The 20208-nt window shown below is 35.3% G+C and overlaps 1 protein-coding gene across 1 annotated transcript; it reads left to right on the forward strand.

The window, feature by feature from the left end:
• The first annotated feature begins 1800 nt into the window (after positions 1 to 1800).
• LOC127842720 (homeobox protein Nkx-6.2-like) lies at positions 1801 to 17950 on the forward strand. Its single transcript, XM_052372399.1, has 3 exons — positions 1801 to 2855; positions 7453 to 7619; positions 15890 to 17950. Exons 1-3 carry the CDS (start codon positions 2339 to 2341, stop codon positions 16022 to 16024), a joined length of 819 nt encoding a protein of 272 aa, XP_052228359.1. The 5' UTR covers positions 1801 to 2338; the 3' UTR covers positions 16025 to 17950.
• Positions 17951 to 20208: the final 2258 nt, after the last annotated feature.

Raw genomic sequence — 20208 nt, forward strand, 5'->3', positions numbered from 1 at the left:
AGATGGTAAAGAGAAACGTGGCATTTGAAATAGGACCATGTGCTCAGGCACGGAGCGTATATTGTCATCTAGTGTCCGTGGCTCAGGGGAAGTCAATTTACATACATTCGATAGATTCTACACACAATAGCTAGGCGTATTCAACCAAAGTAATTGCCGCTAAGGTCTATTAAGACCCAATTTTGTGATAATTCGAAACAGGCAGTATAATTTCGGTGGCCGGTACAGGATAAACTCTTTTCTTATCATTGCCAGCAACCTGTTAATTTATTGACCTTTGAAGAGAGATCGATTTCACGCTGGTGTTGAAGGTCACTCACTTTTATGTAATGATTGCCATTAATTGCAGAGCTACGTCCCAGTGTGATTATTTTCCTGTGCGTGGTGCTATTGTTTCATTCACGTTAAATAGATAACATTAACAATAATGCATTCCCTTTACTTAATTGTTTGTGTTTGTGATATTATGCGTTCTTAATTGCTTCAATGTGCTGGGTGATTTATTCGTGTTTTATAGATGTCCGTATATCATGCGGCAGTGTAAAGTCTCGGATAATGGATTGCGTGTTTTTTAACGTAAAGATGAACGTTGACTTATTCGCATTTATAAAATTACAAGCACGTGTACATTTTTAAACGAAATGTTTTATGACAGGACAATTCGTAAGTGAAATGTTACTTCTTCAATTTCTGTAAACAATTAAAACAAAAAAGTTATTAAAATAGAAAAAAATATATATATATACAAAAACAATAACATCCAACAAAAATAGTTTGTCCAGTTTCTGGCAATAAAAGTGAATAATGAACAAAAAATATTATGGTTGCATCAAATATATAAATAAATTAAAGGAACTTGTTAACAGTTTTCCGTATTCGGTCTGGGCCGAAAGAGCTTGGGTCCGAAAGAGCCTGCTACCACCAAAAGGTACATTTTGTAACGCGCGATTTCTACTCCACGAAGGCTCATACAACAACATTTGTATGGTGGTTTAAACGCTAATTAACTTGTAATGTTTTCAGACTCCGATTGATGAGTTTAACAAACGAACACGCGTTTAAAATCTTTTTCTTATGCTTATTTTGATACTTAAATAATTAATGTCTGTTTTAATCTATGACAATTTGTCATTTCGCCAAACTGTAATCAAATCCGGTTAATTCTCTATTTTTTATGGATAATTGTTGATCTCATTAATATAATTTACCCTTAAAATAATTCTGCAATTGAAAAATACTCCTTGATGGATAATTCATATGTGATTCACTCTTTCGGAAAGTAAATTTATATTATTTTCATTTAAATGCATGCATTTATTCCCGCCAAAATGCAATGCCGTTTATCAGCAGCTTTTAAAAGAATAAATGCGAATCAAATAAAAAATACAATCGAAACATTCAGATGAATATTTTAAGAATCTTAAAATCACAGTAGACGATCTGAGTTTCAATTTTGAAGACCATAGCAAATTGAAGTACATAACTGATACTAAGCCATATGTGGACGCCCAATAACGCATTTGATCGTTTCTAACAACTTACAATTAATATGTGTCGGTATTTCATATATACTTTATTATGAATTACCTCATAATGATTTATTGTTCACCAAAAATGAACATTTATCTCGCCGCAGTAATATTCTCTCCCATTTAAACGCAAGAAGCGCGAGTAGCTCTCAATTTGAAGATGCACATGCTGCTGTAAATCAAACGCCGTTTCTTATTGGACGATACAAAGTCCCACCTCCCGCTAATCTTCATTCGACCAATCAGAACATCGGACTCATCCTATCATTTTATCAGATCATTTAGCAGCAAAACATTAAATGGCGATTTATACATCTAATTTATCACCAAACAGGCCGCATGAAGTCTCATTCTTCAATTGCTAAACAAAACGAGTATTCTTGAAGAAGGCACCGATAATTTTGATGTCGTCTTCTGTGGTTTTCTATGGTGAAACGGACGGATGTGTAATATAAGAAAAATAAAGTGAAAATTGATTTTAGTCTACCTCAGAATGGGCGTCGGGTATACGCGATAACGTAAATTCTTTTCTGCGTGAAAACAGTCTTTGGTGGATATAAATTTAAGTCAATGTGACGTGCTTGTTATAATTGGCTACATTCCGTGCATAATTAACAAACGCTGGATTTTGGTCAACATCAACTAAAAGCACATCTTCGAGTGTACATTACCAGTGTTTCACAGGCGCTAATTGTAGCAATAAATAAAATTTGAATAGAAGTTCAAATTATAAGGTTACTTGTATTTCGCGAAATGACGTACAGAGGGTACTAAAATTTTATACGCGGCTGTCTCAGAGTGAACTCGTTATGTATAACACGGAAAATATGCTTGACTATTGCGCCAGTAATAGCTCTTCACCAAGATACCAGTCATCTAGTCCAAATATGACGTCACTTCAGTACAACATGGCCGAAATGATGACGTCAGCCAACATGGCGGCCAACATGGCGGCGGCTGCTGAATCGCAGAGACAGACGGCGTTCGTACTCAGCAGCCCGCAGCTCGCAGCGCTGCACAACATGACGGAAATGAAGACGCCACGCTCCTGCACGAGCCCCGTTTCCGGTTTGCAAAACCCCTACACCAGCTACGCACAATCGACGCTTAAGCAGCTCGGCCTCGCGATGTCGCAGGCAAGCACTTCTCACCGAATCTCGGACATTCTCAGTCGGCCGCTGATGCAGTCCCATCTAGGCATCCCTCAGCTGAACGCCGCCAGCATGTACCTGAACTCTCAGAGCGGCTTTAAGCTGGCGGAACTTCCGGGCCGTCCGCCCATCTACTGGCCGGGGATGGTGGGTGGGCCCGCTTGGCGACCGCCAAGTAAGTATATTTTATGTATTTGATGCTAAGTAGTGAAAGACAATCAGGTTATTCACTGTGGTGAGCTTCTGACACGTTTTCCAAATTTTACATAAAAATGCACCCTTGTTTCAATTAATTTGTGTATTTGTATATACGCGTTATTTCAACGCATAGATGCATAGATATTGTAGTTTATGCAACATACATATCTGTCCGGGCAAGAACAGTGCTGATTGTTTCCCTATTCGAGTGTGGTCTTTTTTTGTTCCTTTCACCTAATTTAATTCGTTTGAATGTCAACTTTTTTTTTTTTTGAAATTCAAGTTGTGATCTCTAGAAGTGTTCCAGAATGCTCAATTGAATAAATTTGACGTTTGACGCGAATTTAGTGATACCTTTATATAGTGGCAATTATAACATATATAAAAAGTTTCTTAATAATGGCAAATATATTTTTGCTAATTTGTGGTCTTACAGGGTTCGACATAACATTAAACTATTAAAGCCAAATATTATATAACGTGTGGTCAAAAATACATATTATATATTTATCTTTAAAAGGTTTCTTGAATACAAAATTTAGTGAAGCTTTTAATAACCTCGTGTGCTGTAATTTGATCTTCCTTAGACATATTCCCGAAAGTGCACCATTAATTGCCTATATAGTCGATAAATATACTACACTCTTGTATACATTATGTGATAAGTTTATTGACATTGGAAAGTTACACGGATAAAAATAAATGCAGATTGTAAACCATATCTTTTGAGAGGATATTAAAATAAATGTGTTAATATATTTATGTATATTTTGTGTTGTTATTTAAAAACTTAGGAGCACGTATTACAGTTCAACTTTTATACAACCTGTACTTAACTTAATTGTTTTGGCGGCGGTTTGTCGCATCCACATTTGCGAAAGACAGTTATTTAATTATTTAGCATCTTGTACTTATTTATTTTGTCGACTGTTTTTCGCATCCACTTTTGCGAAAGACAGTCATTAATTTATTTAGCTTCTACACGTATCTTATTGGTCGAAACTGAATAATAAAAGTATGATCAATAAAAAAAAAGAAAAACACTTTTATTATTACTTATTTTAAATTAAATATTTATAGTTTTTTTCGTGTACATATCACACACAATAAAAATAGGCATACCATAATAAATTCATTGCTAATTAAATTGTATTTATCAAAATATACAGCCGTATCACGGGAAAAAGGCTGTTGCTTTTTATCACTTTATATACATAACAGGGTTTAACTACTTTTAAGTACATACGAATCAATTCTTAAATAGAAATACAAACCTACAATAATCCGAATGAATCTGAAAAAGGTATAATACGCAGTTAAATGTTTATGTTTTTTCATGATCGAAATGAAATCAAAATGAAAAAAACAAACAAACATACACATTATTGTATATCTCTTTGAAATAATTGCTTAAAATATTGACTAAGGATTCCAGTTGAAGTTACTTTTATATTGTATATCATTAATGTGTTAAAATAAACGTTTATTTAACTTAATGTGCCGAAAGGACTCATTAAAAAGGAAAACAACACCGCATTAGTTGCATTTATTGAAATAATTAATAAATAAAGGCCAGATAAATATTCATTGTTAATGTATATATGAAAGAAATACATTTTCTATTGCACAACATGTTGTGTCCCGAAATGTATTGATATTCAATAATTATATATAAATTATTTTTATTTAATCTAAGCCAGTATAATTAGGAAATATATAGTTTTAATTAGAGTGTTTTTTTAACTGTAACAGTAGATATGTATAAGGCCAGCTGATTGTGATGCCGACCTTAATTCATGTGCGTAAAGTGTCGTCCCAGATTAGCCTGTGCAGTCCGCACAGGTTAATCAGGGACGACACTTTCCGCCTAAAGTTGATTTTCGGTAAGGAGGGACTTCCTTGAAACTAAAAATATCATAAAGCGGAAAATGTTGTCCCTGATTAACCTGTGCGGTCTGCACAGGCTAATCTGGGACGACACTTTACGCACATGCAATATGCCCAGTTTTCTCAGAACGCGACTCATATAAAGAAAGATCATAAGATGAGTTGCAAAGCGAGTTGGAATATTTCTGTCATTTAGCAACTTTGTAAAAGGGGAAATCAACGTGTGTATACATGAAGTCATAACATAATCAAAAGCTACGCCGACGTATCTACATAATGTTTTAGATTTTAATGAAAACAACTTTATTTGGGAAACAGGTTTGGGGATGATAGAATTGCCCCTGCTACAACAGGCGTATCTTATCTTGGGTAAAGCAATATAATTACGAGTATTCTAAAATAATGATTGTTGATTGATAGAATGAATGAAAATGTCATATATTGGCTTATCTCACCGATTGATATATTGATTTATTTATTGAGTGATTAACTGAATGAATGATTGAATGGACGGACGGATAGATGAATGGTTAGATAGACACAAGAAATAAATAAATAAATAAATAAATAAATAAATAAATAAATAAATAAATTAATTAATTAATTAATAAATAAATATATATAAATAAATAAATAATAAATAAATAAATGAACAAACGAACGAACGGACGAACGAACGAACGAACGAACGAACGAACGAACGGAGGGAGGGAGGGAGGGAACCGAACGAACGAAACGAACGAATAAAAAGAAAGAAAGAATTTATGAATTAATGAATGGTTAGATAGACACAAGAAATAAATAAATAAATAAATAAATAAATAAATAAATAAATAAATAAAATAAATAAATAAATAAATAAATAAATAAATAAATAAATAAATACATGAATGAATGAATGAATGGATGGATAATGAATGAATGAATGAATGAATGAATGAATGAATGAATGAATGAATGAATGAATGAATGAATGAATGAATGAATGAATGAAGGAACGAACGAACGAACGAACGAACGAACGAACGGAGGGAGGGAGGGAACGAACGAACGAACGAACGAATAAAAAGAAAGAAAGAATTAATGAATTGATGGATGGATGGATGGATGGATGGATAAATGAATCAATGAAAAAAAAATAATGAAAAATAAACAAATAAAAGAATGAAAGACGAAATAATGAAAATAAGACTGATTGAAATGATTCAAAGATCGACGGTTAGGTGTAATTCGTCCCGGAGAGGTTTGTTTGACTTATACACGCTAACACGGTTTTACACAATGACATACATTATATCGGCTATTACAGTGATACGCAATCTAGAAAGCACATGTCAAGTGTAACTGCAATGTTTACACCAAGGTGTCTGGACGTGGCTCTCCGCACATTAGAGTGGTGTGTAGCCCAACATGGGGGCCATTTAAGGGTAATCAATCGCTTATTTATGGCCATCCGTCAAGCATCGTCCTGGGGTGTTAAGGGACTCGGTTCCACCGCACTGACATTCAGATAGAGATCTTGTTTACTTCTGGGACCAAGGGATTGGATTCTGGGGGTCCCTGTTTGGCAGAAAGGGGTCACTTTATGAGTGACAGTTTCGATTGTTTCAATTTGTAGAGTGTGTAACAAAGGATGAGTTGAGGATTAAGCGGGCTTATAAGCTGGACGATCGAATTTGCGACAAGACACGTGACGGACAATCTCAAATCTGAATCTATTAGAATGTAAGCCTCGCTCTGAGAAAACTGGGCTTAACCCTTTGCATGCTGGAAAATTTGTCGTCTGCTAAAATGTCTTCTGCTGAATTTCTAAAATTAGCATTTTCTTCGATTTTTTTTCCAAAGAATACTATCAGAATAGCAAACAGTTTGGATCCTGATGAGACGCCACGTTCTGTGGCGTCTCATCTGGATCCAAACTGTTTGCAAAGGCCTTTAAAATCCGGTTCCAGCACTGAACGAGTTAATGGATGTGCATCAAGTTTCTTTCCTTGTGTGTAGTCCGTGTTTAAAGAATTTGTTGTCGAAACGGAACCGAGGACCGAGGCGCATATGTAATGCTGATAGGGCTATGTCTTTCCAATTCGCTAATTCTTAAACGATTTTCGCTTTGTCGCTGTTTGCCTGTCATTAAACGGTGGTTTTGAGTTCTGCTGTTGATGAAATCCCAATGGCGATCTCCCGAATTGTTTAATAGTCACGCTTCCAATAGGCGAAGAGCTGTTCGTTACATAACAACATATCGATCGAAAATCAATTCGATTATAGCATGGTTTGATAACAAAGAGAAATGTGTGTTATTATTTATTATCCGCGAGTAACATGTTAAAATTGTAAATGACACGGTGTTTGTAAAAACCCAAACGCAAACTATAAGATAGAGTCTAACATCAACGTTGAATGATGTGATCAAATATTTATTGGATACTAATCGTAATTGTTGATCCACAAAACAACGCTTACAAATAATTTAATGCAATATGAAATTTACACATATATCAATAAATATCCGATTATGTACATATTTTGTCAAATAACTGAATGAATTGTGATACTTGATCCATATTCGGACATCCAGAAATCCGAATACTCAGCAAGCGTCCCTCATTCAGACTAATGCATATCATACGACAGTCACATACACGCTGATTTCAGGAATAACTGGTTTCGACTTTTCTTTCTTTCAGGCAATGTGATCATTGATAAAGACGGAAAGAAGAAACATACGCGGCCTACGTTTTCCGGTCAGCAGATTTTTGCGCTCGAGAAAACGTTCGAGCAGACGAAATACTTGGCGGGACCGGAAAGAGCCAGACTTGCGTACGCACTCGGCATGTCCGAGAGTCAAGTTAAGGTACACTTGTTTCGTTAATATCATATAAGCATATTTGTAAAATCTACACCGTAGTGCACTGTAATTTAATTATCACCACAAAATAATCGGGACAGTATCAAAACTCCCTTTCGATTGATTTTAGTCTTTGAGAACAAAATACAGGACTGTTATAAATTTAAAGGAAGACACAAATGTTCTGTTCTTTTCTTTTACCAAGTTTCATTTCATGAGACCATATTTGAATGTACTTTCTTGAGAATTGGCAATATTTAAAAAAAGGATTTTATAATTGAAATAAACAATTGCCAATGTATAATGGTTTATGCAAAAAACATTCTGAGAAATAAATCGGACAAATTTTTAAATGTTTAAGACATGCAAGAGTTTGTTTTCAATAAAACACATGCACATGAACCGAGTTTTTTATTGTTAAGTAGCACACCATTTTCGAAAATATATTAAGTGGCAACGTCTTTGTAGTTAAATCGTAATCGGATGGACGATGTACTTCGTAAATATACTTATACTCAAATTCACACTCATCATGTCCTAGACTCGATAGTCTTCCTCTCATATTATGTAACTACAGTACAATGATTATGAAGTGAACCAGACCACTTATTTAAAACAAATTGCCGTTAAGTATCACTTTTCCGAAAAGTACATTGCGTGGGCTTGTAGCGGAGTGATCTTGAAGATTATCTAGGAAACGGGTGAAATCGATGCTTTATTAATTGAAATATTATATCCGACGAGGCGGCACCGTGACATGCGCCGCAATTGTATGCCGGTAAACTGTTTGAAGTTTGGCGAATCTTTAAAAGACACACCACCCTTGAATGGATCTATGCGAGAGATTTACAACCGAAAATCGGCTAATCTGCTTAAAATAAAATACTTGATAAAAACTGCCCATAGGGACTGAAGCTGCTCGCACAAAGTCTGTGCGACCTGCCTACTATTCACAGTACACTTTAACCCATTTAAGCATAGTGGACTCTCCCATCCTTCTAAATTGGATCAATCTATTTCCAAAATCAGGGATATCTAGTACAGTCCAACCTGTCAATAAAGACCACTCAAGGGATTTGGTCGTTGTGGTCTTTGTTCACAGGTGGTCTTTATTCGCAGGGTCGATCGAAACTTTGCAAAATATGCTAGTAGTTTTTTAACAGGTACCTTATCTATGTATGTGCTGTATTGTTTAAATGTTTGAATACTTATGCATGTATAATGAAATAAAGGATTGAAAACACAGTTTTGTTTTACATTTGTATATTTATTACATGTTGTATTTCTATTCCCTTATGTTTTTATTATTTATTTAATTTATCATATACTGTATAAATAACTATTGACATACATGTATACGTACATTTACATGTAATTCTACAAAAAACAAAGTACAAAATACACTTAACATAGCAAACATTTATACATGAAATACATGAATCACTACTACACAATCAGTAAAGTTGACAATAATGGACAATAAATGACATCTGATATTTATATAAGACTGAAAACATCCAAGAATAAGATTCCAGACAGATACTCAACGTACCAGTAGAAACAACAAAACACAATAAGCACTACGACCCCCGCCCCCCTCCACACTCACTTGAAAAAATCTCTTATTTTACTCTGCTTGACACGAGAGTCCATCCTATATTTGATAAACACATCCTGTGCTTCCATGATTGAGTTCAGCAAGCAGTCATTTTTTAGAACTGCAAACGAGCGCAGCTTCTGAAGGCACTCAGCTGCTTCACTAACACACTTGAGAGCTTTGTTTCATCGTCGTCCTCGTCATGCTCAGCGGCGGCAGCGGCGGCGGTGTTTCCATTGAGGTCGGCGACGATCTGGGATGCCGGTCACTCCCAGAAATCCATGTCGTTATCGCAAGTCGGCAGATTGTTGTCAATCTTGTCGAGTTCAGTGATGAATAATTACGGAGAAATTTAAGAAGAGAATGACTATCAAAATGTTTGTCTTTAATAGGCATCGTAAATGAAATGAAACCGTTAATTTCCTTAATGAGTTTATGACAGCCCCAAATTTGTCTTTGATATTTTCGGCAATTATTACATTAATCGCGCGAGTCACTTAATACAAAGGCAAATTTTTACACTTTTGACAAACTGTCAAATGCATAAAAGAAGCAGGCGACTACCAATTAGCAATGCATGTTAAATAAACAAACAACTGCTATCGAGTGAAATAAACTGTCACTTGCCAATATCTCCATAGCGACCGACGAGTCCACTAGTAAGATGTGTATCACGTGACTACGCAGCGTTCTAGCGGCCAGTTTGTTTATCGAAAGTTGCGAAATCGTTGATTTTTATGATTGCAGTGGTCGTTGTAAGCTATCAAAATGGAGATTTGGGAATGTAAAAGGGTGGTCGTTGGTCTTTGTTCGCAGGTGGGCTTTATTAGCAGGTTCAATATATAGTGAAATCGTTCGGGAGGAAATCGGTGTGGTCGTTATTGACTGTTGGTCGCTATTAACAGGCGGTCGCTCGGGCAGGTTGGACTGTATATTTATTTCTATATTAAGAATATTTCTTACAGAAATCCCTTTAAGCAAACAGCGCAGACCCTGATGAGACGCCGCATCATGCGGCGTCTCACCTGGGTCTACGCTGTTTGCCAAGGCCTTTTTTTCTAGGCGCTAGGCATAAATGGGTTAAACATGTTTGGCATGTATTTTAGAATCTAAATAATTCCATCTTTGTACACAGTTTACAGTTACTTCGAACTGCATACTTAACGTTTTCAATTATGTTATCAGTGTCATTCGAACACTTTCTTAAACAGTATGAACTTACAAGTGATACATTTTCTCACTGGCAACAGTGTCTGAAAGTTTGAGAACTTTGAAAACTCTTAGATTTATTAGATGAAAAAAAATCACATCTAGGAATTTCTGGTTCAATGGTTATATATTGTTATAACAATCATATGAACATGTATATTTTCTAAGGTAATATCTAGATAATTGTTTGTTACACGAAATGTATTCCTAAACTTGATTACTATTCATGTATCACTGTTATGAATTCACTGCTTTTATTTAAAATAAAATTTCCTTTTTATGTTTCTATTTTACATATTTCTTAAAAAATAATAACTACAGATTTAGTGTATATCAAATAAATATTAAAATTAAACATTAAACAACGGCTGTCATAAGCATACTAACAAATGTTTAAATACTAAAAATAATAAAAAAAACTTACAAGAACATAAACTACTTTCTTATATTGTTTTCCTCAGCTATTCAAAAATGTATGGTATATGAGTATATAACAGTAAAAATAAATTATGTTAGCAGTTTTCTTTACATATTATAAAAATAAATTGTGCTCGTACATTTTTCAAGTTTGTTGAACCCGCAAAATAATATTAATAATCAAATATTGAGGTGATGAATGGATGAAAAGTATTAACATTATAGCTACAGTGCTGGAACCGAATTTTGAAGGCCTTTGCAAACAGTTTGGATCCAGATGAGACGCCACAGAACGTGGCGTCTCATCTGGATCCAAACTGTTTGCTATTCTGATAATATTCTTTGAAAAAAATCGAAGAAAATGCTAATTTTAGAAATTCAGCAGACGACATTTTAGCAGACGACAAATTTCCCAGCATGCAAAGGGTTAAACATCTATTTGAATGAATTGCAAGTTTATGCTTATCAGCAATCTATAAGTAAAGATGATTGCAACGTTTTCAATAACGTTGCAATGAATATTATATCATAATTCCATCTGGAAAATTATAAACGTTTATGTCTGGTGTAAAAACTGTTCTCGTCTTTCTTTTTAAACAATAATCACATATGCATGGCACATCCTTCAATTATAGTTTGAATTCGCTTGGTATGACGATAGCGTGTTTCGGTCTTTTTGTTTTAGAAAAATGTTTACATCTCAGACAATTTATATACAATTTTATGCTGAAATGATACTGTCGTTATCATTGTGTACTCCATATCTTTGTTTTTTTCCTTAACTATTTAAAATGTTTGGTCTTATTCTGTATTTAAATGTGTTAGATACACATACGAGCGGTGTTAGGGGAATCTCAGTTATTTGACGCGTGCCAGGCAAGCATGGGCCCTGTGCCATATGCGGACAGCTTAGCTCAAGACCAGTCTACACATCCGGGCAGTCTGAACAAGAGCTTCCCTTTCCTCTTAACCCTTCCCTCCTCAGAAGCAAAGTGAAAATCGGCTATGTGCAAACAGCATAAAACCAGAACAACCTGCGAGTAACTCGCAGTCTGTTCAGGTTTTATGCTGTTTGCTGCTCATCAGTATCTAAGGTTTGGAAATGAAGCCTATACAATTTGATTTTAGTAAGAAAGGTCTTTAATAAAATATATTTTTTTGAGGGTTGTATGCTGTTTGTTGCTCATCAGTATCTAAGGTTTGGAAATGAAGCCAATACAATTTGAATCTAGTAAGAAAGGTCTTTAATAAAATTTGATTTACTGAGGGACTTAAAATGCGTCAAAATACCTATCTAAGTGGTAAAGGGTTAATAGATCATGCTTCATTTGGTTGGTTTAATAGCGGACAGTTTGGCGCCTGACATGACGACGATTAACCCATTTATGCATAGCGTCTAGAAAAAAGGCCTTTGCAAACAGCGAAGACCCAGGTGAGACGCCGCATGATGCGGCGTCTCATTAGGGTCTGCGCTGTTTGTTTAACGGAATTTCTGTAAGAAATATTCTAAATATAGAAATTAATATACCAGACATCCCTAATTTTGGAAATGAATTGATCCACTTTAGAAGGATGGGAGAGCCCACATGGCATAAATGGGTTAAGAACAGACAGGTCTGGGGCCATGCAGGCCGTATATCGCTTTAGACCCAATCTCGCACGACGCGCATAATTTGTTACACGAATCATGCCTATACATAGCATGAAACAACTTTTGTAAGATTGCCATTCGCAGCTCAACTTTTCTCGTGCAGGTGTCAGGGAAGATTGTCGAAACTCGGATCAGTTCCAAACTTTGATCTATTACCCGACAAATCCCCGAAGATCCCGTTTTCACTTTCTTATGAAAGCGTTCAGCGCTTATTAACAATATCTAGATACTCGTCTGAAGATACGAGTCGTTATCTCCATTGATTGGATTATAAGTTTTGACTTTTTGGCTTGCGCCGGTCGGCTTAGGATCAATTCTTATGCCAATCCATTGCAATGATAGACGTTTGAAGTCGATAATAAAGGATTCCGACTACAATACGCCGATTCGCGTAGATATGAAAGCGATGGTTTGTATAGGGAGAAATATAGAAATAATAGAAAATTTAATTGTTTAAATGTTCTGGGGGATATCTGGATTGTCTGGGTTTTGGAGGAGTGAAGATGTTACTATGTCGCTGATGCTTTGTATTTGTTAATACAGTTCGGATTTATTTTAAGCTTAGCCTGCTTAGGACTATATACATAACTGAAAACAATATCATGTACTATGCTGCATAAATATAAGGAGCTGATTATAAGCAAAGATGCAATTATCCGTATGGAGTCCATGTTAACTATAAATTATACACGTTCACATGCTTACCGGTAAACTAAAATCACACGGACCGTGTTAGATCAAATAATGGGATGACGTTAGTTTTAATAAGAGATAAACTATCTATAACAGTGGGGACAGTGGTCTAGTGGTAGAATGATGGTCTAGGGATCGGATCTCTGGTTCGAATCCCGCTCAGGGCACTGGATTTTCTGAGCAAAAAGATAACGGAATGGAGTCCATGTTAACTATAAATTATACACGTTCACATGCTTACCGGTAAACTAAAATCACACGGACCGTGTTAGATCAAATAATGGGATGACGTTAGTTTTAATAAGAGATAAACTATCTATAACATTGGGGACAGTGGTCTAGTGGTAGAATGATGGTCTAGGGATCGGATCTCTGGTTCGAATCCCGCTCAGGGCACTGGATTTTCTGAGCAAAAAATTAATCCCACGCTTGCTCCTTTCCACCCAGGTGTATAAATGGGTACCTGTGAGGGAAATAAGCACCGTCAATATAGAAAAAACTTTTCGTGGATACAATTCAATATCGAATTTCTTACTCAGTGATTACAATTAAAACATTACCTATCTTACTGGCAGACTTGCGTCGTGTTATGGAAACCTTCATATCAGTTTTTTTTTTAAACGCTTTTGTAACTTTCCTACTGTTGAAATACACAAATATTCAGTTTTGTTTTAGCCTACCTGAGCACGATGTTCCCATGGTGAGCTGTTGTGGTCCGGCGTCCGTCGACGTGGGTTATGCGCCAAGGGTTGTCATCCTTAAGCCCGTTATCGCGCTTGGGGCCACATTATTCATGCAATCTCAATAAAACCTAAGCAGAATGTTTATCTTGACAATATGTAGGCCGAGATCGAATCTGGGTCACGTCCATCCAAAAACTAGGTCACCAGGTCAAATCTTAGAAAAATATTGTAACCACTCCAGTGACTCTATCTTGAGGAAACTTGGCGAGAAAATGTCTATAGTAACAATATATATATACGCAGTTATAATCTGGATTACATGGGGTAAAAAACTAGCTCAGTTAACCCATTTATGCCTAACGTCTAGAAAAAAGGCCTTGGCAAACAGCGTAGACCCAGATGAGACGCCGCATGATGCGGCGTCTCATCAGGGTCTGCGCTGCATGCTTAAAAGAATTTCTGTAAGAAATTTTTTAAATATAGAAATAAATATACTAGACATCCCTAATTTTGGAAATAAAATGATCCAATTTAGAAGGATGGGAGAGTCCACTAGACATAAGTGGTTTAAGTCTTCTACATTGTTGTACCTTGGCCTCAGGTGAGCGCTTCAGAGCCATTAAACCCTCTTGTTAATGCGCATTGACCTGGTGACTCAATCATAAGATATATTGTCTCGGCAGCTGCTTTCACGACAAAACTCTGGACCTTTTTTGAGACAAAGAACACCGTTAATACGATGAAAAGTGCAGCGGTCGTAATTTTACACCTTGTGACATATGCGTTTATTATCCATCCAACGTTCGGATAATTCCCTCAAACTGCCATTTTATTTCTGTCCCCATATTAGGGGGTCATTCTTCTTGACCAATAAACATGTAATAACTCTTGATTCAATGTTCCGTCTGCTTTCATTATTTTCCAAGACATAAGCGTCTCGCGGGATATAAACGATACGATTTGCATGAAAAACAATTATGTACTCTATTGAAGCTTTATATTTAGCCGATTTGAATAATTTGTCGAATTTCACGCGATAAAATTCACAAAGACTTGGCTTATGAATTAAAACGCGGTGTATATTTTTTCGAGCCTCCCCACTTAAAAGAGCATTGCAATTCTCATTACTTGTGGTTTAAGTATATTGCGCATGCCCAGCCGGAAACCACTAATCAAACTGGGAATTAAATACGCCAAATATTTTGAGTACATCGCAGGTGCAAGTTAGATCATAAAATCGCACAGAACTGCATTATATTTAGCAATTATAATGCACCCATGGCAACGCGATTGTTCTGTGCACGTATGGTGTTTAAAAATGATTGTTGACCTGAACTTTGACAGATTTAGTGCAACTCCTCCTACCAAGGATATGAATTAAAAGTTTTCTCTCAATTAAAGTTTTTATGGTTTTATTGTTTTCAATATTGCTAAACATACTTAAATTAGTGAAAACATTATTAAAATGAATATTTTACAGACGTGTCTATTTTAAATTGCGCCATTAGTAATGTAGATGTTCCTATATATGTGAAAAACATATAAATAAGCTGGAATGCACATAGTTTTAACAACATTGGTTCTGTTGTTGCCACCAAAAAGCAGAAACAAGTGTTCTTATGTCATTTCATGCACATTTCAATATAACGTTTTCTTACACCAGGCTTGGTTATTATAACTGCTAACCTCAAATTTCTGCGCATTGATACTTATCTATACACTGATATTACAATATACAAACATTTGATATACATACAATGTTTACATATTGAAGTGCACATGTTGCTAAAAATGCAGACAGTCGGAGCATTTCTTAATTTTGCAATCACACTTTCGCAAAACCAAAGCTAAGAAATAAACGAAAAAACAACAACAAACATCACCAACATTAAAAAAAACAACAAACAATGGCATGTTTCAACATCCGGTCTTTCCAGACATTTTAGGAATTATTAAATAGGCATATGTTATAAATAGCTCCCTGTAAAGTTTGGAACGTTAACTACCATTTAATTTAAATTTCCAGGTATGGTTCCAAAATCGAAGAACAAAATGGCGGAAAAAGCATGCAGCAGAAATGGCCACAGCGAAAAAGAAACAAGAGTTTGCGGAATCAATTGATACCGGTTCTGATATTGATGAAGAAGTTTCGGACAGTTGAACCTTGTGAAAAAAACTATCTAGGAATGCTGAGGCTAGGATCGGGGCAGGGGTACAGGGTACATGCAGAGTTTCCCGGAAGTGCTTTGGGATACCAAAAAATCGTTGAAGGTCAGACGATTTAACCAAATGTCACCGACGTTCGATCAATTTGATCAGAAGTCGTGCCCTAAATAGTGCCAAAATATATATGCACCTTAGAGTTTAACCCTTTCAGTGCTGGAACCGAATTTTGAAGGCCTTTGCAAACAGTTTGGATCCAGATGAGACGCCTCAGAACGTGGCGTCTCATCAGGATCCAAACAGTTTGCTATTCTTATATTATTCTTTGAAAAAAAATCGAAGAAAATGTTTTAAAGTTAAGAAATTCAGCAGACGACATTTTAGCAGACGACAAATTTCCCAGCATGCAAAGGGTTAAACGATCAACCTATGTAGTCTTTTGTTCTAACAAAAACTGATTATTCTTGTAAAGCCTGTCGTGCTTCGTGAAACTCACAGCTCATGTATTACTGTGATTGTCTTGAAAATGTTTACGTAAAGAATATATATCGAAAAAAGGGTCCTTTGGTCAAGTTTATTTTAAAATATAAAACTCTCGTTAATACTAACATTATATGCGTTTAGATTTGACTTTCTTTTCAAAAATGTAATCTGTGTTTCCTGAACAATGTTTATTTGGTCAGATCCGTAGGTGGGGTGATGTAAAATTTCCGAATGCCCTGTTGTATTCATTTTGTGGTATCACATGCAATTGTTAGGTAAAACAAGCGTTCGGTGATAGCGTTTCAAATATGAGTTATGATTCTAGCATCGTATATGAAAAGCTTAGATGCAGGGGTTCTATTTAATTGGAATATTTAATTCTATTTATACATTTATTCTGCGGTATAAAAATATAATGTTTGTTGATAAAATGTCAAACTCTCAGAACGTAGACATTTTTGTACACGCAGTAATGCTTCATATAATCGTTCAAATACTTAAATGCGATCGTACACAGTATACGCGGTTTATGTTTATTTATGTGCGGTCAGTTCTTCGAAAATGCAGATATTAGAAGAGTATATTGTGTTCAGGTTATTAAGTGATATTTCTGAATTGAATTTGTTTTCATTATCCAATATATTTATGAGTCATAATGCAAGAAATGCGATTTTGTACTGAATACATCAATATCTTATTATTTAATATAAGTACTTGTGCATGCATGATAACGAGTAAAGTTTGTATTCCATAAACATATATTTGTCTAGATATTTGTTAAAAAATTCGTCACTCACTTGAAATAGCGGTATATAAAGTTTAATTGTATGATTTTCAGTTTTTTTTTCTATACATATACTATTCAATTGTGTGTAGACATTTATGTTAATACTGGGACTTAAATATTCGTCTTACAAGAAGAGCCAGTTTCACTTCTTAGCGGTAACCACAGATTTAATTGTTTGATGTCTGTCATATTTCACTGCGTTTTGAATATGTTTCGAATGACCAGCATGTGGGTTAATTACTGCTTACATAATGTATTTGTTATTTAATAAAACAGAAAGCATTCAATTTGAATGCTTACCTTAAGCATCCAACTGTTAGCAAAGAAACATATCTTCGTAGCTAAATTAAAATACAACATATTGCATACTAATATCATAAACAAATAATTATACAAAGGTTTGACTACAGCTGTGAGTGAACTTTTGTTCTGGCGGATTTTTCCCAGCCATTTAATATTGTTTCCGGGAAAATATATAGTTGTTTTATTTAATGTCTTTTAGGTATTTAACAATATTAACTGGCTTCAATTATTATTGACTTTGCAAATTGTATTTATATCATTGTTGTTCATATGTTCACATGTATACATCGATGAACAGTTGTTTGTATATTAAAATGAGTTTGAAAATGATAATAAAATGACATAGGATCACTGTCGTGTTTTTTGTCGTTACAAATATACAGAAAAGAAACAATAACGAGTAAAATAATGTGTACACAGATTGACACATTGGCGATAAGGTAGTAATGTCACATACTCCGAAAATAAAAAAACCCGGCAAATAAAAAAAAGATCCTAGGTTAGAACCCCTCTAGAAGCTTTTTATTATAAAAAATCTTATTATTAAACTCTAATTTTTCAGATCTTATATTGATATGACACACATTTAAGGAGAAACATTTGTGAAACGACCAATACTTTTTCGCACTGTCTCACACTGTGTTATCGCGTTTGAAGGATCCAAATAAAGTATTTAAAACACTTAATATAAATATGGGGTTTAATGCATGTACGTAAAGTGTCTTCGCAAGGTAACCTGTGCAGTCCGCATACACACACACTCTCTCTCTCTCTCTCTTTCTCTCTCTCTCTCTCTCTCTCTCTCTCTCTCTCTCTCTCTCTCTCTCTCTCTCTCTCTCTCTCTCTCTCTCTCTCTCTCTCTCTCTCTCTCTCTCTCTCTCTCTCTTTCACCGTTATTTGATAATATTTAAAACAACATAGTAACCAATTTTAAACCACTAACTAATCAGAGGGGATTATCAAGATGGCGACGTCTATGCCGAGGCCGGTATTTTTCGCCGTTTTATACCCTTTATTACTTGTATCATTTTTAAAATTCCGCACACCTTCCAGCCATATTGGCAATAAAGTTACTGACGTTTATTTCATAGTAATATTCGCTCTATATCTCGACTTTACCCGGTGCGAAATTTCTTAGTTGGATGACCTAATTAGGGCTCCACTAAGAAAATTTGCGGGGAGTAAAGTCGAGATATGAAGCGAGTTTAAATACGGAATAAACGCTAATCACTGTTTTACTGACATGGCTTGAAAGTGAGCGTCATTTAAAAAATAAACAAGAGTAATAAAGGGTATAAACGGCGAAAAATAACTATCTCGGCGTGGACGTCGCCATCTTGACTATCACGTGATTACACATAACATGAATAACCAAAAAATTGAAAATTATCAAACAGGTAAAACAATATCACGAATCTGAGGCGCTTTCTTTCTCCCAAGATATTACCAACCGTTACGGAATGCTACAAATTTAACCAAAGAGGACACAGTTCGGACCGGAACATTACCACCTGGCCAAACCGAAATGTTTACAGTGTAATCTCACCAAAACAATGTAATATTTGCGTAAGCAATGATAACGAAGCTTATTCATGGCAAAACAATATAATAATCACCAAATCAAAAGATGAGAAGAATCCTAGTCGCGCGCCATAGGGAGTTCACTAGAGATAACGCTCGATATCATGAGATTTTGGAAATATGCAAACATTTTTTAATTATTGTGTTTCACCTTTAAATGAGGTATATTACAAAATCATATAGAAACTAGTTTTACTAATTGGATACAATTTCCTCCCTGACTCATTCAAACTTGCTCGTGACCTCTGATGAATTACACCATTTTGGGCAAGTAGCATTTTTATTGAAAGTGTAAAAGACCTCTGTGTCGATTATAATTAACCATTTGTAATACTGCTTTCTTCATCAAATAATAATTTTTATTTCCCCAATTATTCGCTTCCGGCACATTCCCAATTAGCGCCATTTATCAAACACTTGCAGACGACAAATTCCAGGGCGCTATTCCTCCCGACCAAACGACATCTTAATGAAATCTGACTGCTTTCTTTCAACAATTCAAACACTGGGAGAAAGGAGATAGATTATGGTCATTCAGTGATTGTCTCTTGGTAATATTAGACAAGTAAATCACGTTGTCAACGAGACAATACGAGAAAGGTTGAGACCTCTGGTCCTTTTTCGCGGACGACTATTGTTTCCTATCAAGCTCGTGATTTCTTCCGCATTTTTAGAATGATAGCATGATTAAAGTGTGACTGCACATGACGATGGGTTATAACTTAATGTCGATATGCCAATCCGCGTTGTAAATGTTGTAAATGTGGACACTAACGAATTTCTAAATTCATTATAGACATACATACGAACACGTTTCATTTGTATTTCGATGTTTGTATGTACTCTTGCAGACACACGTCAAGGTCTTCACAAGTTGAAACGATTTCATATGAATAAAACAAACAATGATAATTTTAATTTTAACATTAAATTAAAGTACAAAATAGCCCAAAAATATCAACTGTATGTTTTAAATTTTTGTCGCGGTGAATTTCACTATAAGACATGTTGATTGGCAGGAAACCTTT

This window comes from Dreissena polymorpha, chromosome 8, assembly GCF_020536995.1.
Source record: "Dreissena polymorpha isolate Duluth1 chromosome 8, UMN_Dpol_1.0, whole genome shotgun sequence".
In the NCBI taxonomy this organism is placed as follows: domain Eukaryota; kingdom Metazoa; phylum Mollusca; class Bivalvia; order Myida; family Dreissenidae; genus Dreissena; species Dreissena polymorpha.

Excerpts from the sequence above, each read along its gene's own strand:
- LOC127842720 (XM_052372399.1), top strand. The coding sequence starts at position 2,339 with ATGTATAACACGGAAAATATGCTTGACTATTGCGCCAGTAATAGCTCT. Across the intron at positions 2,856-7,452 it reads GCCCGCTTGGCGACCGCCAA|GCAATGTGATCATTGATAAA; the intron begins GTAAGTATATTT and ends TCTTTCTTTCAG. Across the intron at positions 7,620-15,889 it reads TGTCCGAGAGTCAAGTTAAG|GTATGGTTCCAAAATCGAAG; the intron begins GTACACTTGTTT and ends TTAAATTTCCAG.